The sequence below is a fragment of the Galeopterus variegatus genome, unplaced genomic scaffold (assembly GCF_000696425.1).
Source record: "Galeopterus variegatus unplaced genomic scaffold, G_variegatus-3.0.2 Scaffold116, whole genome shotgun sequence".
NCBI lineage: Eukaryota > Metazoa > Chordata > Mammalia > Dermoptera > Cynocephalidae > Galeopterus > Galeopterus variegatus.
The window spans coordinates 858,227-879,558 of record NW_007726227.1 but is presented as its reverse complement, the minus strand read 5'-3'; the positions used below and the strand labels follow the sequence as shown (position 1 = coordinate 879,558).

General features: G+C 45.7%; 1 protein-coding gene across 1 annotated transcript in view; it reads left to right on the top strand.

Annotated features, from left to right (window-relative positions):
- DTD1 (D-tyrosyl-tRNA deacylase 1) overlaps nt 1-21,332 on the top strand; it is a 160,297-nt gene that overhangs the window by 131,748 nt on the left and 7,217 nt on the right. Inside the window, exon 5 of the mRNA XM_008587208.1 lies at nt 15,245-15,417. Within this exon, the coding sequence (XP_008585430.1) occupies nt 15,245-15,397 (153 nt within the window). The 3' untranslated portion in view covers nt 15,398-15,417. The remainder of the gene's footprint in view (nt 1-15,244; nt 15,418-21,332) is intronic.

Sequence of the window (21,332 nt, the reverse complement as noted above, 5' to 3'; positions counted from 1 at the left end):
TTGGTTACAGGCAGCAGTGAGGCCTGGCTGGGGCAGGGGAGTTAGTTCCTCTCCCCACAACGTCCATCATTCTCTCTCCAAAGCCGCTGGATGTAGTCTAATTGAAAATGGTGCTCCCTGTGTAATCTCAGTTTGTTAAGCCCTCTAGCCCAGCTTCCCAAAGTTCAAGGTATATGTGAATCCCTTGGGGGCCTGTTAAAAGGGGGATTCTGATTCTGCAGGTCTGCTTTCTAACCAGCCCCACTTCCGAACATATTGTTCTCTTCAGTCTTCTGTTTTGGTGTCTGGATGTGGGACTCTGTAAGTACAGAGAGACAGAATAATCAGAGTGATTTGGCCCTGACGTTGCCAAATCTTTTTAGGGCCTTATTTGCCGAAGAAACTTACAACAGCACCCGTTTAAGGTGTCAAAGGATCCTTTCTCATGGCACAGAGCAGTGCTGATGCATTAGGAAAAGCACCTGTGTGGTTCCCGTGTCAGTTTGGGAATGTGTGTGTTTTGAGGCAGGCGAATCACCACAGTAAGTTGGCTCTGAGCATCGCATATCTTCTCCAAATTCATTGTCAGCAAACTTCCTCTCAGGAAGATAGCATCCTGAAAAACGAGTTGCAGCTAAGGACAAAGATGTCCAGCGGGGTAGAGTGGCTTTTGTACCAGCACGATGGCTGATGCTTTTATACATACATTTTCTCCCTTAGAAGTAGAATTCATGAGAGTTTGTGGTGATTTGCTAACATTTCTTTTTAGGAGTAAATGACAGTGATAACTAACAAACATGAGATTTCTAGGAGTTTTGCCTACTGCATTTCTGGTTCCTCGTGGGGTGTCTACACGTGGATCCTGAGACTAAATAAGCTCAGCCATAACCCAGGGGGATTCAGAGCTGAGGTTTCTATTAAATTTGCAGAAGTATTGTAATCATACTTTTGAAGAGTTCTTCATTTTCTCTGACTAGCTGCATATTTGAGAATTTTATGTGATCAATAGTAGATTTTTCTCTCTTCAGATATTCTGTTGGGAGGCAAGTCAGATTATTAAAACCATTTGGGATGACTGAAAATGAAGTGTCATTACTTGTGTGTTTTTTAAAAAAGATTATTATATAATATTTGATAGCTGAAAAAGAATATATGTAACACATGTGTGTGTAAAAACCATAATGATCAGATGAACACCAAGACTCTGTCTCCCAGCTTAAACTAGAACGTGGTTCATGACAGGGACCTTCCTGCTTCCTTTCTCCATAGCCTGCCCAGGCTGTCTGCTCCCTGTGTTTGTGTTTATCATCCCCCTTCATCTTCTCTCTCCAAATGGCTTTTAGTGCGAGTGTGTCCCTAAGCAGGATTGTTGGGCTTTCTTGTTCGAGCACCTTCTCCAGTGGTATCTTTCTGCCTGTCGTCTTCTGCACCTTGTTCTTTTCTTTTAGGCTTGGCCTATTGTGTGTGCTGTCATGTTTAAACACCCTTTACCACCAGACAATCCCTCCGAAGTGACTTTATACTGTTCCCCAAAATACATTCTTTTTGTTGTTGTTGTTTAATGAAGAGATGTGAATTCTGGTTTTTAATTACTGCAACCATTTATTTTCCATAGCAACACCTCAAATAGTAAATCCATCTGTATAGAATGTCTCATAATTTATTTAAAGAATCTGCTTCTGGGCATGTACAGTGCTCCATAGTTTTTACTCTTGTAAAAACCAATGCTGTGAACATCCTTTTGCATGTATCTTTGTGTTTATTAGTAGCTAGTTATTTTCCACAAGATAAAATCCCAGGGGATGAAATTGCTGGGTCACTTACCAACATAAGTGTTCCTTTCCTTAAACCCTCACAAGGGCTGGGCATTGTGATTGTTTAATCTTTATGAATTTGATGAATCATAAATTACACCTCATTGTTTTTATTTGCATCCACTTAATTACTAATGAAGTTGAACTCTTTTTCATAGCTCATTAGACATTTGCATTTCATTTTTAAATTGCCTGTGAATCTGGATTTTAGATCCAGATAAGTTTGATTACTTTCTCATTTGCATTTATTTCCTCATTCAAGAATTAGTTTTGGAATTTGTATAACTCATTTTACTAGTCACATTACTTAACGTAATTTCCTTTATTACTCTCTGAAGAGGCTGGAGTTCTTTTATGAGTAAATTTATTTATTTATATTTTAAGGATGGGAACGGGCATAATGCTTTCTGCATGTTTGCATGTTTCGGAATGTCTTGGTTAATATAGAATATTTGGGTCATCATCATTTATCCTCAGTCTCTGTAGATGTGGTCCCAATGGTTGGTTTGGTTTGTTCCTTCTTTCCTTCTGTCTATCCATATGTCCATCATCAGGCAGTCATTCTTTTACTCCTTCAGCACACAGTTGTACCATGTGTTTTACTGTGTTCTGTCTTTCTGCTGGCATTTAGTGGTGTGGAAGAGAAGGCAGTGCCCTTGGTGTGGATCTCTTTTCTTTAATTTCCCTGATGCTTGTTCCTTTCAGTATAGGCTTGGGCCTTTCATTAGCCCATGGAATATTTCTGTAATGTCTTTGCTTATTTCCTTTTCTGCATCTGCTCTGATCTCTCCTTGTACAGTTCCTGTCCTTCAGATGACTGGATTTCTTATGTCAAATTTCCACATTTCTGCTATTTTCGCTTATAGTCTTTTTCTCTGGGTATTGAAAGAATTACATGAGCTAATTTTTCTGAATCACTAATTTTATTTTCTCTAGTTCTGAATTTGTTGTTAACTATACCTCCACTGTATTTATTTTCTTTCTTAAATGAATTTAAAATGGTTTGTTAAAGTAATTATGCACATAATTAAAAATCGTATACTACCTGAAGGCTTGTAATGAAAAATGCTACTCTTTGCCTGTTCCTCCCTGTTCCTTGTCCTCTTTTCCACAAGCAGCCACCTTTAACACATCTTAAGCTATTTCTTTGAGTACTGTCTTCTCTATCCCTAAATAATAAACTTTTATGATTTCTTGATTTATTACATTTTGACATTATATTTTTCATGCTACTATAGACAAGGGCTTAGCACTGTTTACTACCCACCCCCCTCCATCTTTCCAGTATTATATCATTATTTTTAATTGAATCAATAAATTGTATTTATATTGTCATGACTCTGTTAGTCACCATGAAGCTAAGTTGTATTCTATGATTTTGTTGTTGTTGTTCAGCCTTTGCTTTTCTGGGAAAGTGTACTTTTTTTTTCTTTTTGAAATCTTCTTGGAAGTACTTTGTTTACTCCTCCCACTCCCATTCCTCTGTGTTCCGGCTCTCTCTGGTGCCCCTTCCTGTGGGAGCCCACCCGCTGGAGCCCTCGCCAGCTCCCGGGTAGAGGGGTTGCCCTCTTGGCTGCTGAGGGCTCATCTTGCCTGAGCTTGGCCTTGACTTCTCTCCCAGGTCATTTCCACTGCTTCTCTGGGTCACGTGTCTTCCTCTTTTCTGGTTCATTGTTATGTTGTACAGTAATTCTTCATTGTTCCCAATCTGCTCTCTTGGCATTTATATAGCACGTAGACCAAATGGTGGTAAGAAAAGCACCCCCTGCCCCTTCTTAAAACTCTTGCAAATTGAAGAAACATTTTGAATTATTTAAAGAACACTATTAGTTTAAAATGCTCATAAACAGTTTTCTGTTACCAATTATGCACTGGAATACCAAAACTGAAATTGTTTAAGTGTGTCCTTAAACTTTGCAACAGTTCATGATTATTAACCAAACATGTGCCAACCTGGTAATAGATGTTGACTAAAGCCTAAACTAGATGTTGACCAAATAGGTGCTTATTACTTCTACCTTCACATAGCTTATGGCCAAAAAAAGGGTAACTACACATAGGCCTGGAGGAGGACGGGGGAGGAGTGGGAGAAGGCCAGCCCTGTCCTCTCACGTGCCACTGCCCTCTCACGTGCCACTGCCCTCACTCCTCTTTAAAGGAAGGGAAATGGCTTCGTCTTTCCCATAACTCCTTGAGATTTTATGATTGTCCCCATTAATGGAAAACCCAGGCCACAGTCGTGGTGGAGAGAGGGCCCGGGAGCGTTGTTGTAAATGCAGCAGACATCTTGTTCCCCAGTAGGGTTAGTGAACAGAGTGCAACATAATAACAGATCCTGGCTACTAGAATTATCATTTGCCATGTATGTGGATTACTAGTTTTCAAAGAATAAGCCTTTATAATAAAAATGTCACAAGATTATACTCACACTTGACGGTTCCTTCGTGTTGTAGCACTTTTCAGTGCCTTGAAGCATTGGGGGGTGATCCTAAATGTCTACTCTCCATTGTCCAAATGTGTAAACCAGTATAGAATTCTGATTAATATGAGGGGTCTTCAAAAGTTCATGGAAGGATTCCTATTATCTTTTAGTTCAACTTTTTCTACGAACTTTTTGAAGTACTCTCTTAGAGGGCCAGGTAAACAAACAAGTTACACAAAGAATGATCAAATTAAGACATGGTTTATTTCAAAGCATTAAAAATGCTTGTGGTTTGGGTCCCCTCAAAGTAAAAGGATTCGGGTACAGGTGGTATATTTAGGAGGTCTTTCCAGGAAGCATGGTGAGGGCTAGGAAGTGAGACAGGGAGGAGAAAAGCTTGAAAGATTGCATTACTGATCCCTGCATGCCCTATGGGCTGTACAGGACATATCTCAGAGTTAGCACGATGAACAGTGAGAAGCTGGGGTTTTTAAAACCCCTACCTCTCATTTCTCAGTGACTAAGAATCACTTCTAGGGGAGTTAACTTCTTGATGCTTCTGGCCTGCCCTGCACTCAGACCTCGCACTCCCCTGTGCCTGGATGGTGCCCTTAGGCAGAGAGGGGCAGGTGCTCGAGATAGGAAGTTGCAACTTGTAGGGTAGTTGTCCACAGAAGATGTGACCTGGGCCGGGGAACACATCGCACTCTGACAGTGTCTGCTGCAGGAAGCTAACTTGGAGGATTTAAGGGCAGCTGACCTGGAACATATCCCACATCCCACTATGGACTAAAAGAAGCCACCACTGGGGCCTGAAGGCTGGAGCTGTTCCAGCGTGGGCCTATAAAGTGAAGGAGTACACTAGGGAGACTTAGCTAAGAAAGGATAACAGAAAGGCAACGAACCCCCCCTCCGCCCCCCTTTATTTTTGCATGCCTAAGAGGATTTTTGTAAACAGTGGGGAATTAGAAAATAAAATTAGCTTGCACGATTTCAGATGGGGACAGATGCCTGCTTGCTTGATTTTTTTTTTTTTAATTCCCACAAAAAACCTCAAGCAGAGTTAATAATATATGAAAATTAGGTACCATGTGTGCACTTTGTTTTGTAATGTTTTTATTAAGCAGCCAGTTGATTTAAAAATAACACAACTCAACAATTGACATAGTGGCAGACTGTGGTGTATATAGAAACATGCGGTGTGTATGGAAACATCCTCTTTGAATCTTCTGTCAGGTTTTCCATTACACAAGGAAATTTTTTTTTTCCTTTTTGTCTTTTTTCGTGACCGGCAACGGATCGCAACCCTCAGTGTCGCGCCCGTACCGGACCGGGACCGGCAACGGGATCGCAACCCTCGGTGTCGCGCCCACACCCTGCTCAGCCAGTGAGCGGCCGGTCTGTATGTGGGATCCGAACCCTCGGCGGGAGCGCCGCCGCGCTCCCAAGCGGCGCACTGTAGCAGTGTGCCACCGGGCCGGCCCCACAAGGAAATTTTTTTTAAAAGTTTTCAGAATTATCACATAAAATGAAATTATGTCAAGCTGCAACTTGATAAAATAAATTGTCCTGATATAAATTCTAATTGCTTTTTTAAAAATGGGTTAGTCAACTAGAGATAATCTATGGATGTAGGTTTCTATAGATCTTTTAAAATGCGACAGTAGATTCAGACTACCTTCTCAAGTTTTTACTAGTGTCATTTTCTGTTTGGAGTTCACCATCTCCTCTCTCCTCTTCCCACTCTCTGCCACCTGGCCTGTAAGTAGCAGAGAGAGATGGGGAGAAGCCAAAGGTCATAGACCCGTGGGAGTTCTTATAGCTCAAGATATGTCCTAATTCTGCAGGCAGAAATGAATCTGTATGCAGTTGATACATGGTCACTGGACTAGCCTGTAGAGTGTCCTCGGGTTGAGTGCGGGCATAGGTCAGTTCCCTTGATGGCCCATTCCTGAAGGTTGTCTCAGCTCTTTACCATGGGCAGTGGGTTCCTCAGGCTGCTCTTCCAGTCCCTTTTGGACTTTATCACATCTGCACAGTAGTGGTATAAAGTTGTCTTCCAGAAGGTTCTGTGGTCTAGCAGAGTACATGGAGGCATAGTGAAGTTCAGTAATTCAGCCTAAACCCAAGGAGGTTTATTGTTTATTTAAGTTTTCTGTATCCTACAGCATGCTTTACTTATATGAGTATATTGCCTTGAAATTCTGAATTAGTCAACAAAACAAGTATCAATTGACAGCTCATTGTGTTCATCTCTAGGGTGGGAGAATGATCACAAAGGGTAGTTTAAATGACTTGACAAAGTAAGGGCATTTGTTACTGGTAGTAGGAGTTGATGGTCACTCAGGGAGGACCGTGAGCATTGGGGAGAGAAATTTCCAGAGCTATCAAAATGAGTTAATGGGCCTTTAGGTAAGTTGTGTCCTTCCTTCTAAGGGGACCTGGTTGGGCATGTCCTTCCTCTGCAGTATCCTGTGATTGCCCAGTTCCTCCTGACATCAGCAGGGCCACAGGTGTGGGCTAGCACCCTCAGAGTAATGATGCCTTGTGTTATTGTTGAAAGTAATTGCAGAGGAGACATTTGATCTTTATTACTTGCACTATAAGACTTTCTTGGAATCTTTGCAAGGGGTTGGTTGGAACAGAACCTTTCCATCTATGCTACGGTCTATAAAAATCATAGTAACTGACTTCATGGGGCTTGAGTTTTTCTTTTGTTATTTTCTTCACTCTCTAATTAGATTTTGCTCATATGCAGGACAGAATAGGCTGGCAGGAAAGAACAAGCATTAAAATAACTCAAAGACAGGGCCGTACCTGGCATCTCCCTAGCAAGGATGGAACAGGGTTTGCTACCCCGGACCTGTGGCAGTTGCCAGAAGCCCCCATGCAGGTAGGTGAGCATTTGCTCCAAAAGGAGCCAGGTCAGCTGGAGGCTTGGCTGGAGTCCCGAGACCTGGTGCTTTTCAGCCTGACTGATGCCGAGATGCTGACCTCACCTCTGTTGTGCTCAGAAGCAATCTGGGAATAATAATATGTGCTCTTGACTTCTTGGAATGCTAAAGGGGACAAATTGGTTGTCAGAATCTCAGGGGTCACTTATTTCCCAAGTGTGAAGATGGATTTATTTAAAAAGATTAAATTAAAATGTCAGACTATGTGCATGGGCCCTTTGAGGATGGAGGTACCCTTTGTGTAAATTGTGGGCTTAAGAGAAGGAATAAGACTTACGTTGGTTTTTGTGGGTTTTATCACAAAATAAACTATAGGACATCTATGAGAAGCTGTAATTTTTCACCATCATTCCCCAACCCATGTTGGGAGCAAGTTTAAGACAACATCACCATCTCACTTCCATCAGGGATTCCTGGGCACCTGTTTGGTCTGAAATGACTTGCAAAGAAATTGGTTTTCTAGAATCCCTTCAAAGGTGAATGTAGTGCTTAGTGGCCTGATAGGTTTGGATGTTCCCAGGAGAGGCAGTTGGGGTGATGGCGACAGCAGACATAGATCATTCCCGCCAGCTCCGTTCAGTCCTTCCAGCCTAGATGTGTGTTATGAGTTGCAGGGCAGCATTCCCATCTGATCTTCTGGAGCCAGTGGGATCTTCGGGAGGCCCAGTGTCTGACTGCACACCAAGAGCTGAGCTCTCCAGTGTGGTCATCAAGATGCTCCTTGCAGCTCACTAGTGTCCACGGAAGCCTGAAGTTCCTCATCCATTTCCTGTTTGATGTCACCGTCACACTGGATCATCCCACAGTGTGAAGGCATCAGGGGCAGATCCTGATTTCCTGTTTACTTGGAGCTTTGCGCGTCTGAGAGCATGTGCGAGTCACAGCCGTGCTCTGTCCTCACCATGCCTTGGGTCATTTACAGAAAGCAGAGGTGGGGCATTAAATGGCTTGCCCAAGAGTCTCTGTTTCTCTCTTTCTGTTGAAATGCTGCTGGCTTAAGAGAGATTCCAACCCTGAAAGCAGGTCTCTTACGTGTCAGTGCCAACACGCATGCCCTCTGCTGCATGGCTTCCACACCGTTTCCTTGTCCTGAGTGAAGTGAAGACTCTTCATCACTCAGCTGACATGAGCCAAGGCTTCAGCTCACTTCCCTCTGTGGCTACCACCCGGCCCGCTCTTCCCAACAAAACCGCCATATTCACTCACTTCTCTGCTCATTCACCCAGCATCGTGTGTGTGCCACAGCCGCAAGCCCCACCACCGTGGCTGTCAGAATCAGTGGGGAGCTCGCGCTCGCACCCCAGCCCACCCTGCTGCCACGCCGCGTCCGCTCTGTCCCGGGTCTTTGGGGATGATCACAACCAGCAAGTGCCTTGACACTCCCCGGCCATTCCCACCTGGACGCGTCAGGGACTGCCTGTGGTGCCCCCGACTGTAACTCACCCCCACTCCTTTCTGCTTCCCTGGCATGCCCCACCATCACCTGGGCCCCTTGTTCTTCAGCCTCTCTCTGCATGGCCCTCGGTTGTCGTGTTTCAGTCATCTCTGTGAGTCATTTTCCGCACAGACACTCTACACTGCCTCATGCTCTCTGCCGCAGTGTGCCTGGCAGTGTGTAGCAAACACACTGGGAGCGATGCCAGTCCCTGGAGCTCCCTTGCCTCCTTGTCCCTCCACTGAGACCTTGACTCCCTCTGCCTAGGCTTCCATTGGCCCTCCCTCATCTGCCTCCCCCAGCTTGGGGGCTTGTCAACCCTTGAGGCCCCCCAACACTCTGGCCACCCTGTGGCCCCTGCTGGGATGCTGTGGTTCTGACTGAGTTCTTAGGCCTCCCTCTGCTCTGCGGCCAGCCGTGAGAGTCCATGTCCCATCTGCTGGGCTGCCTCTGCCCTGTGCCTGCTTGTACCTGCAGGACTTGGCTCCCTCACCCCGGTCTGCTATTCCACTGCCACCAACAGGCCACACTGGGTCTTTTCCTAAGGACAAGTGCCGGGGACATGAGAGAGCTACCTCTAGGCCCTTCTTGCTTCTGGGGCTTTCCCATCCTGCTTCCTTGTCTGGCCTTGCTGGCAGTGGTGTTAAAGATGGGTAATTGTGTTTGACCCCCTGACTTCTTTGGCCATCAGGGCAGAAACATACAGGCAGACTGAGGGCCTGCAGCAGCTTGTTGCTAAAGAACTGCACCTGTGTTATGACCAGTTTCTCTTTAATTTGGTAAATGGAGATGGCCTCGAGGTCCCTGCATATTTTCTGTCACTGAGGATAGGAGCAAAGAAGACCAGACCGAGAGGACAACAGCTTGTCCCACTGTGCACCCCAGGCAGAATGGTGGGAGCTTCGAGCACCCACTTTGAAATGGGGATTATAATAGCACCCTTAGTATGTGTCAAGTGCTTAGGACAGAGTCTGGTTTGTCATAAGTGGAGATTGCCAGTTATTTTTCTGGTGGGTAGTCAGCCCAGGAAGGCAGAGCTCTGCTTGGTTCTCTGCTGTGTCCCTGGCACCTAGAATAGGGCATGACATGTAGCCGGTGCTCAGTAAATATCTGTTAAATGAAGTAAATAGACTGAGCAAGAGAAGTCGTGTGGCTCCCTGGAAAGAATGTGGGGTTTGGTGTCTAGAGGTCTGTGGTTTGGTTCTATCTCAGCTTCTGTCACATGCTGTGAAACCTTAAGCAAGTCATGTAACCTTGATGAACATCCATCTGTTCATTTATTTCCATGAGCATGTTATGAAAGGTTCTGTTTCAACTGCACATGCCACAAACCTACGTGAGTGTGGCTTAAACAGTAAGAAACTTAGTACCTCCCCCAACAGGAAAGCTGATTCAACCACCTGGGCCCGCTAGGACCCTTCAGAGGCATCTTTGTATCTCTGGAGGCCCCTCCTTGTTCTGAGAGCTACACCAAATAGCTACATTCCAAAGCTCCATTTCCTCCTCCAAGTATGGCTGAGGATAGGAAGGAAGGCAGTGTCTCCTTGCATCTGTGTTTATTAGGGAGGGGAAACTTTTCTCCGAAGTCCCCCTGCAGATCCTTTTGGCTGTGATTTGTGTCATGTGCCATGTGATGGAAGGGTCAGACATTGCCACCTCTGAAGTAGGAGTCTGCTTATGCCTGCAGGGAAGGAGGAAGGAGCTGAGAAGACTATAGCTGTGGTGCAGGCAGCTGACAGTAGCTTCTCTGTGGGATATTGATGATAATACAGCTGTTATTTGGTTATTAGGAGCCAACGGGATCACATAGGTGGAAGTGCACAGTGTGGGTCCCTAAAAGGCAACCCACATCTACACTATCAACATTATATTTGTCCAGATGGGTACAGCATTGATTATCAATACCAGTGTGCAGTATGTGATGTTCAAATCAGTATAATTAGTATATTCATCATTATACAGTGTAATCGATTTTTGTGGCCATTTACCAATTCCTCCCTTCCCCTCTCCCCATTTCCCACCCCTCACAACCTCAGATACATGTTTAAAAATAAAATGTGCATGCCCTTAGGTGGTGCTGTCCTTTCCATTGTGGCCTCAGTCTCCAGTATGCCCTGTTGTCTTATATACTTAGTCACCGCACTCATTTTGCTACCTGCCTGGTCCCTCATGGCATTGAAGTTTGCAAGCCCTACAGTAGAGCATTGTAACAACCATGTTCAACTACTTTATTCTTGTATTATGTAAATGGAGCTTAGGCATCTTAATTAAATAGAAAATCCTTTATTTTCTCAGTAGATTTAATCACGAGTTTGTTTTGGGGGGTAATTAGATCTGGATATTCCAGTTACCTCTCCTTTGGCCCCCACTTTCCCAAGCTCCACCGTGAGAGGTCAGACTGACCATAAGACAGTCACCCGGCCCCTGGTGATATATGTATGTCTAGAGCTGCCTTTGTAAGGCTGGATTGCTTTCTAAGGTACTACAGCCAGCACGGATTGCATGGCGTCTTCCTTGCAATGTGGACACTCTCACCAGTTGATTAAAAAACAAGCAAACAAACAAAACACCAAAGGCACCGCATTCAGTGTTGTCGGATTGTGTGTTCACAGACCTATAGTGGTTTATATTCTCTTCGACATGCATTTCCTATTAATTTGGAAGCTGTTGACATTCTACATGAGCCCATATGCAGTACCAATTTCTTTTCCTCTTCTGTTTTTTTCTTTCTCATTTGTTTCCTCAAAAAAAAAATAAATAAAATAAATAAAAAAAAATAAATAAAAAATAAAAAATTTAGCTGCTTACTTGCCTTAAGATGGAAATTACACGTTTTGGCTGTGTTGGATTCCAAGTTTTCTGAGAAAAGGCTTAAATTCATTAAGTTAGTTCACAGTGTTCTCACAGAGAACTTACTTTGTGGCATGCAGTCACATGTGGCTGGGTTGTTTTAAGATAAGTAATGTAAGAGAATCAGCATTACATCGTTGGCAGAAACATGGGCTGTGCTTGCCACTTAAGTAATTACCATGTGATTGAAGAGCTTGGTTCATGGTGGGAGGGGTTGGGGCCGGAGTGGAAGGTCGCATGGTCACCACTGTGTGCACTATGGTGACGCACCTCTGTGTCAGCGCCCATTCCATGGTGCTGCAGGAGCTGAGGAGCCTCTGGGAAGCTGCGTTAATTGGTATTATTCCCCATCATCCTCTCGGGATCTGGTTCTCAATAGCATTAAAGAGTAGAAAGTGAACAACAGGCTGGATCACAAACAGGCCTTTGCATGAGGTTAAATCTTAGCAGTGGGGGGAGGTTTTATTTGGTTTTGTCACTATTAGTATCACATTTTCTATATTTTACCCCGTAAGGAGGAGAAACAAAACTGAGAGGACATCTTACTATTTTAAATAAAAATCATACTTTCTCAGCATCTAACTTGGAACATGTTCATGATTATTTATATATGTGTGTGTATAGTCATCCGTGGTATCCACGGGGGATTGGTTCTAGGACCCCCTGTGGATACCCAAATCTCAGGATGCTCAAGTACCACAGTTGGCCCTGTGGAACTCAAGGATACTAAAAGTGTATCCTCAGTGCCCATGGGTTCTGCATCCCACAAGTACTGTATTTTCAACCTACGGTTGGTTGAATCCGCAGATGTGAAACCCGCAGATGTGGAGCCCACAGATATGGAGGGCCAACTGTATATGTACAGTATATCTGTCCACACACACACAGGTAATACAGGTATAAACACACATACAACGCTAATGAGAAGTATAAACTGCTGGCAGCAGAAGGCAACTTATTGTAGCTTACTGCAGAACTTTGATTCTCAGAATTTTGGATTTCATGCATCAAGAATATAGAAAATAAAAAGAAATTGAGGAGTCCACATGGGTTGCCAATGTCATGTTTTCCAAGATCAATAAAAAAAATTTTTTTTAATTATAGTTAAGTACACATTGCATAAAACTTGCTGTCCTAACCATTTTTAAGTGTACAGTTCACTAGCGCAAGGTCTCTTCACATTGTACAATTCAAGATCATTTGCAAGAAAGAGAGGAAGACAGAAGGACCCTCATCCTCATCATTTCATCAAAGAAATAGTATTTTAACACCAAAAGAGAAGCAAAAGGAAAGAAGACTGGCATCTTAGATGCAGGAAATTCCATCCTAACTTGTGGCAGGATAGTACAGAGAAAAATATTTGCCCATGGAAAATGACACTACAGAGAAAAATATAGCAAGGAGTTCTGTGTAGCCATTTCCCAGATTTACAAAATGCTAACTTTTTGTCATCTTCAGTCCAGGTCATTCTGCCTTAAGGTGCTGGTACATGAACCGTTTGTTACCAGGCCATGGTGAGACAAAGAGCTTGTGCCAGAATGATGTAGCTATGCCACTTAACTCACTGTTTAGATGATACTTTCTCACAGCGAGGCTTTGTTGACAAAGGAAGTTGTGTGTTGATTTACATTCTGTCACGAGCATCTTATCATCAGTGGTCCGGTGTCATATGCAAACAGGTTGTGGACTGCACTGGTCAGGAACTCTGCTCTTGATCAGCTTTGTTCAACAAAGTTGATGGTTACACGTGAAGCCCACGTATATTCATTCCACTGAGATCCCATTCTCCTCTCCCCCTCCCCCAGTCCAGGTTAATTAGTACACTGCACTTGGTGTGTATTCCCAGTCCATGCTACATTTGTGTGCGCCCAGTAGCAATGTATAGTGGTGTGTTTTACATAACATGTTCTTTTTTTTTTTTCCTTTTTGTCTTTTTTTCGTGACCGGTAACGGGATCGCAACCCTCGGTGTCGCGCCCGCACTGCGCTCAGCCAGTGAGCGGACCGGTCTCTATATGGGATCCGAACCCTCAGCGGGAGCGCCGCCGCACTCCCAAGCGCCACACTCTACCGAGTGTGCCACCGGGCCGGCCCTACATAACAGGTTCTTAAAGACTTATCCGTTTTGGCCGGCCCGGTGGCGCACTGCTACAGTGCGCCGCTTGGGAGCATGGTGGCGCTCCCGCCGAGGGTTCGGATCCCACATACAGACCGGTTCCCACTCACTGGCTGAGCGAGGTGTGGGAGCAACACCGAGGGTTGCGATCCCGTTGCCGGTCCCGGTCCAGTATGGGCGCGACACTGAGGGTTGCGATCCGTTGCCGGACACGAAAAAAGACAAAAAGGAAAAAAGGAAAAAAAAAAAAAAGACTTATCCGTTTTGATACAGGTAGATCTGCGTTACGGTATTGTTTTATGTGGCTATACCATATTATATTTATCTGTCCTGTTGGATATTTGGTTGGTTCTAGGTTTTTGCTAATACAGACACTACAGTGCATATTCTTATGAGCCTCCCTGTGCACACGAGTGGAAATTTATCCAGAGGCGTTATCTGAGAGGAGAGCAGCTAGGTCAAAGGTGAAGCGATGTCACAAAATCTAATTAGTATATTAACCAACTTAGCTGTTTACTACAGCTTTTCAGGTAAATGGGAAGTGGGAAAGATAATACTGTAAGTCAATCATTAATAAATTTGATTTTCCATACCAAACTGAGAGCTGCTGATTGTTTATCTATCTAAGGCTTAGCTCAAAGTCTGTGCATAATAGAAGGAATGATCTGGCAGTTTGGTTGAAGTGACCCATCTTATGTCTTTGGATGTGGAGCATGGATGAGCAGAGAGAAGCCAGCGCTTCATTTAGTTTCCTTCTTTTCTTGCGAGCTAGAGAATGTTTGCAGACTTGGTCTGGGAGGCAGATGAAACTGGGTGTTTCTTCTCTCAGGCTTTGTCACAGATGGCTTTTTTGGACTAAGAAAATCCTGTGGACCAAAACTTGGCCAATCTTCTTTGACAAGTTTCTCAATAGGCCTTTCTAAAGTGGCTGAGCTATTGCTCAGAGTATTAGATGATCTCAGTTTCTTTCAACCGTATAGTCTGTGGTTTCTTGGAACCTGCTGGGGAGATATCCAGGCTAGAGGTGGACCCAGGTTCTATTAAAGGCAGATGCCAGAGGCATGGCCCCCAACTGGCCCGGTGGGAATGCTAGCCAGTGTCCTGTGCATGGCCACCGTGCAGCCTTCTAGGAGCACTCAGGCTTTGGCTACGAGTGAGCCAGGCTTCAGTCTCAAAGAACAGACCGATGACTGAGACAGTGTTGAATATGCTTAATGTACTTTATCTCGCAGCCTTCTCTGTCATGTTCAGCAAATAGTGGAGTGTTTTGAACACTCTTTAGAAGACAGTAAGTGAGAAGACAACTTGGTGAGAAAAAGCTATAGAGCCATCAAAGAAGAAAGTAACAGACTGAGAGCCATTCTTTGTAGAGCTCTCCTCTAAGCCTGTCGAAGAAACCTGTTGCTTGGCCTGTCCCACATACCGCATGCCAAGTTGAATATGTGTGGGGAAAAGTCTGACAGAGATTACACATATGACTAATCTGTTTTAATGATTCACTTGCCTGTCTGATACACGTTTTGTCTATAATTTGGTATGTCTGAACCACCATGGCATGCCAGATTAGCAGATGAAAGCTTCTTCTGTGGTTTCCACCTGGGAAGGGTCTAGTATATCAGATGTACAGGCATGTGTTCGTGTATATAAAGTGTTCTTTTTCTTTTTTAAAAATCAGCTGTCAAAGCTTGAAAAACAGCAGCAGAGGAAAGAAAAGACCAGAGCCAAGGGACCTTCTGAATCCAGCAAAGAAAGAAACACTCCCCGAAAGGAAGACCGCAGTGCCAGCAGTGGGGCGGAGGGTGACGTGTCTTCTGAACGGGAGCCATAGACTTGGGAAGCAGAACTCAGGTAGGAGTATCCCCTGTGCAGATGGTTTCGTTTCCCCACATTCTGGAGAAATGGTAATGAATAGAGGGAAGAACGGCTGCTGAGGCAGAATTCATCTTATGGACATCCATCCGTAGCCTGCTTCAATCTGCTGCCTTCCAGCTTGGAGAGAAGAGTTAGCAAATAGGATTGCGTTTTATTCACTGACATGTGGCAGGGTGAGGCAGCCCCAGGCCCGGGGTGTTCACCAGGGGATGGTTCTGTGTGGGCCGGCTTCCTCAGTGGCCTGTGTCAGTCTGCAGCTGCTGCTGCGATCAGCATTTGCAGAGCATCCGCAGATGCAAATGCAGACCAGGAGCTGCACACGACTCTCCCCGGCACTCCCTTGTGCCCGTTCTCGCCCGCGCAGCTCCAGCAGAGGCTACGTCATCATCCGCAGCAGCCTCCTCTCACAATTTCCCTACTCGTTTTCTGCCATCCTTCACTTGGTCCATTGCCAGTTTACCTATCCTAAAATGGAGCTTTATTCTCGTCATTTCCATGCCCAGGACTGTGTTGTGGTTCACTGTAGCACTGAGTCCACCTCCCTGTATGAAGATCAGAGGCCTTTAAAGTTTGGTCCAGCCATCCCATGAGCCCTTTGCTCAAGTTCCTCCCCCTGGTGAATGTATCATGGAGAGCCTCCTGTTTTGCCAGGCACTGGATTAAACACTGCGGTTGCAGTTGTGAAGGAGCCAGGACCTGTCCCCAGAGTTAGCTAGTTCAGGGAGAAGCACAGAAGTAGCTACATCGCAGTGTAGTGCCTTGTAGCCAAGATGTGAATGTGTTGGGGGGTGGAGAGGGGGGGTGGAGAGGGGAGGTCGGGGGAGGCGCCAAAGCAGGGAGGACTAGGGAACCAGACCTCTAAGGACATGTGGAAATGGGGAGTTGCGGGGCAAGGGCAGGGAAGAGCTGCTTGAGCCAAGAGAGGAGCAGGCACAAACGTTGTCATTTGGGGGCAGCAAGGCAAGTGAGTTCCAGAACAGAGGAGGTGAAGAATGGCTGAAGCATGGGGCGCAAGTGGCGAGCGGGAAACTTCTCTGAAGTCAGAGAAATAGGAGTGTCTGCATCATATGAGGGTACTTCAGAAAGTCCATGGAAGGGTTTTATTACCTTTTAACTCTATTTTTCCACAAACTTTTTGAAGTACCCTTGTATAAGTTCAGGTATGAAACTGAGGATTTTGGATTTCATCCTGGGGTGATAGGGAACCTTCAAAAGGTTTTAAGTATACAAGTGACATAATCAGATACAAGTGTAAAAAGATAACGTTAGCAGCCTGGGAGAGTGAGGCCAGAGCAGATAGGCCAATTAGGTGATTGCAGAAATCCAGAATAAATTATAGTGGGAATAGAGGGAAAATGGTGGAATTGAAATATATAAAAGAAATAGAATCATTTCAACTTGGTGACTAATTATAAGTTTTTTTTTTGACCGGTAAGGGGATTGCAACCCTTGGCATGGTGTGGTCCGCACCACGCTCAGCCAGTGAGCACACCGGCCATCCCTGTATAGCATCCGAACCTGTGGCCTTGGCTCTCCCAGCGCCGCACTCTCCCGAGTGAGCCATGGGGCCGGCCCTAATTATAAGTTTTAGTTTAGTTTTGTTTTTTGGCAGCTGGCTGGTACAGGGATAGAACCCTGGACCTTGGTGTTATCAGCACCGTGCTTTTAACAAACTGAGCTAACCAGCTAGTCCACTCTGGTGACTAATTAGATGTGGAAGAAGAGGCACCTAGAATGATTTAGGCTCCTGAGTTGAGGGATGGGGTGAACACACAGAAGTTGAAGGTTGCTGATACCTGTTCTGGGCATGTTATGTTTTTTTTTTTTTTTCTGACCAGTAACGGGATCGCAACGCTCGGTGTCGCACCCGTACCCGGACCGGCACCGGGATCGCAACCCTCGGCGTTGCGCCCACACCGCGCTCAGCCAGTGAGGGGGAACCGGGCTCCCCATGGGATCCGACCCCTCGGCGGGAGCACCGCCACGCTCCCCAGCAGTGCACTCTCCAGTGCACCACTGGGCCGGCCCTGGGCATGTTATGTTTTTTTTTTTTTTTCTGACCAGTAACGGGATCGCAACGCTCGGTGTCGCACCCGTACCCGGACCGGCACCGGGATCGCAACCCTCGGCGTTGCGCCCACACCGCGCTCAGCCAGTGAGGGGGAACCGGGCTCCCCATGGGATCCGACCCCTCGGCGGGAGCACCGCCACGCTCCCCAGCAGTGCACTCTCCAGTGCACCACTGGGCCGGCCCTGGGCATGTTATGTTTTTTTTTTTTTTTCTGACCAGTAACGGGATCGCAACGCTCGGTGTCGCACCCGTACCCGGACCGGCACCGGGATCGCAACCCTCGGCGTTGCGCCCACACCGCGCTCAGCCAGTGAGTGGGAACCGGTCTCCACATGGGATCCGAACCCTCGGCGGGAGCACCGCCACGCTCCCAAGCAGTGCACTCTCCAGTGCACCACTGGGCCGGCCCTGGGCATGTTATGTTTAAGGTGCCTGTTGTTAGCCATGGGTGATGTCAATGTTTTGTTGAGGCTGTGGGTTTAGAGCTGAAGAGCAAGGTCTTGAGCATACATTTTGGAGCCTTCAGCTTATAGACTTGGTTAAAATCAAGTTAGCAGACACATTGGCCCAGGTGACACCAAATTCCAAGAGAGGAGAATATTTGTAAGGTGGTTTTCTGCCTTCTCTTTCCCTCCTGAGAGGGAGTAGGGGTTAGAAGTCGATCTAGAAATGACTTTGAGGATGCACACTACCAGATATTGAGATATACAGCCTGTGTCACTTAACGATGGTGATACCTTTTGGAGATGCATCATTAAGCGATTTCATTGTCATGCAGTGGGATAGCCTACCACACACCTGGGTTGTACGTAGCCTACTACTCTGAATTTTCAAACTCGCATGATGAATGCAATGAATAGGAAAGCAGTAAAAATATAAAATCACTTATCTCTCAGTGACCAAACCCAGCTTATCAACCTAAACACACGTGCACATGCACATGTACACATACATTCAAGTATGCCTTGGAGCTTTGTATTTTCAAAACAGCTTTAAAAATTCTAATGCCACCTATCTGATTCCTTTCTGGACTGTATTATTATTATTATTATTATTATTATTATTATTATTATCATTATTATCATTATTATCATTATTATCATTATTAACGTGCTAACGTATTTCATAAATTTAATGTCTTGATTTTTGCTTTATCTGTGTCTGAACAATACTTTGAATATTGTTTTATCAGTTGAGGGGTATTGAATTCAATTACTTTTTAAATCAGTGTAAAATATAATAACTTGAAGAATTCCGTTTGTTTTAGATTCGGTCTCAGAATAATTCCTGTAGAGAATGTACCATGGACATCAATATCCTGTGACACTGGGCAGCTTGGGGTTAATTTTACTGATCCAAAAATCTGAAATGCTCCAAAAGTCAAAGCTTTTTGAGCACCAGCATGACACACAAAGGAAATGCTCATTGGAGCATTTTGTATTTCAGGTTTCTGGATCAGGGATGCTCAACTGCTAAGTGTAATGCAAATATTTCAAAATATGAAAAAATCCAAAATCCAAAACACTTCTGGACCCAAGCATTTCGAATAATGGGTACTCAACCTGTATTTCTTTGGGTAAGAAAAACACATGAGGGCTATATGGGCAGATGGAAGGACAGTAAGTGTGTGTCACAGAACATCCAAGAGGACGTGCTCATGGAAGGAAGACTGAGCACCTAAACAGAAGGGCAAGAAGCGAGAGCAGGTGTTTCTTTCCAGCATCTTCCAAATTTAACAGGGAAATTCCTCATGGACTTGTGGGTACCTAGTTCTTGCTTCTTTAAAGTTGATAACATTTTTTGAAACTTGTCATTGTATTTATTTTCTTCTCAGGGTAGTGCAGACTGGTTAGCATGGAACTTGGGGTAGATGGTACTATTGTCAACCACCCAAAAAGAGCTAGCCAGAGAGGGGACAGCAGCAGGGAAGCAAACACACAGGGCAGTGTTTGGAGAAGAGTAGGCAGATGTGTTTTCCTCTCTCCCCAGTAAGTCAAGTTCATTACAGCCAGGCGTCATTATGGCCCTAGGGGAGAGGGGGAGGGGGAACGAGGAGGGATGATGTAGGGGAGCACTTGCCTGGCAGAAGACAGCCCTTGGGTTAGGGGAGTCAGTGGAGAAGAGCAGAGGAACAGACGGAGGGGAAGCCAGAGGCCATCCTTGTGTGTTCTGGCTGCCCGCCCCAGGCCAGAATCCTTGGAGTGGGGGGTTGTTTGAGGGAGAGCTGGATGCTGTGGGGGGCTGTGCTCTGGTCCCTGGTGAGACTTCTGGAGGGAGACCACTGTGCAGGATGGCTGCAACTCTCCACGAGGACCCTGCAGTTGAGAGGAAGGGGTGCAGCACATGGTTGGCATCAGAGGCCTGCAGCAATGCTTCCTTTGTTGTCCAATGTGGCATGGAGGGCGTCCAGAGACTTTCCTGTGCCCTGCACAGGCTGCAGAAGAGAGCTGCACTGGGTCTGTTGGACTGACCATGGGTCCTAGGTAGAAAGGGTGAGGTGAGTCTACTCTAGAGGCTGTCAGGGGGCAGCTTCATCAGGAGGCCAGGGGGTCATGGCCTTAGCTCCTCATAGCACTAATGATCCTGCCAGGTCTCAGCCACGATCTTCATCGGGCCTCCTGGATGAGACTGCTGGGGTCTGTGGTGCTGGTGAGAGCTGAGGGGAGGCCAGGTCAGCTGGGGAGGGCCTCTGGCCCCTGAGTCATTGAGAAACCAGACTTCAAGGGGCCTGTTGCCCCTCAGTGGTATGGCGCCAGGGCCCAGAAGCTGAGCCACATCAGCCACCTGGCCATACACTCAGGCAGGCTGCTGAGGCCCCAGAGTGCTGTTGACACTATGACAAGACAGGGCCACTGTGTACTCAAGCTTTCCCCTGCTGCTACCCAGAAGAGGAGGGTCGTGAGCGAGTTTATATTGGCCCATTAAAATTTTGTTTTCTTTGCGCTAATTTATACAGTACTGTCTGGGTTTTGGACTAAGCACACAAGGAAAACCTTTCATTTATTGGAAATAAACATAGACATCCATTTGCAATTATTGAGATCAGAGGCAGCAACAGTAGAGCCTGGTGGCTGTGCCAGTGCCAGGTATGTAGGGGTCCTTCCATGCCTGTCTGCTGGCTGCCCCTGAGACGCTCACAGCCAGCCAAGGACCGGGAGGGGCTAGGGTACTCCCACTCCTGAGAATTTAGCCACGTTCCTGGATTTGAAGACGCTAAAGGCAGGGGAAGGGTTGGCATCTGGTATTCCCATGATATATTTGGGATTTTTTGTTGTTCACGGGTTTTTGTTGCCTCTTCTGATGAAATTTGTCATCCCAGTAGACCACAAAATCACCACCAAACATTCAGATACTTATAAGAGCTGAATTAAGTAGTGACAGACAGAAGGTGACCTTGGCATTTGCTTTACTCCACAGAAAAACAGCAGCCCCCTCTCAATGAAGGAAGAGCGGCTTTCATTTGCTTTTGTTTAAAAACAGAGCCCTAGGGAGCCTCACAGGCTCCAAGGGGAGCAGCTTGGAGTTTCCAAGCATGAGAGAGAAAGAAAAGGCAAAGGAAAATAGAAAGAGAAACTGCATGATCTTGGGCATATTTTTCTTTGAAAATGAGTCAAAAAACCATGGTTCAGAGAACATTCCCAGGGTGTCCCAGTTGTCCCCTGTCTCAGTCCTTCAGGGTCCCTAACCTTGCCGGGAGGAGTCAAGGTTTTCTATGAGGCTGCAACTCAATTATTTTCTCCTTTCTGGGCACCACTAAAGGCGCTGGGGAAGCCTCTTGCTAAAAGAATATGGTTTCTGCTTTTGATTGTAGGTTCAAGTA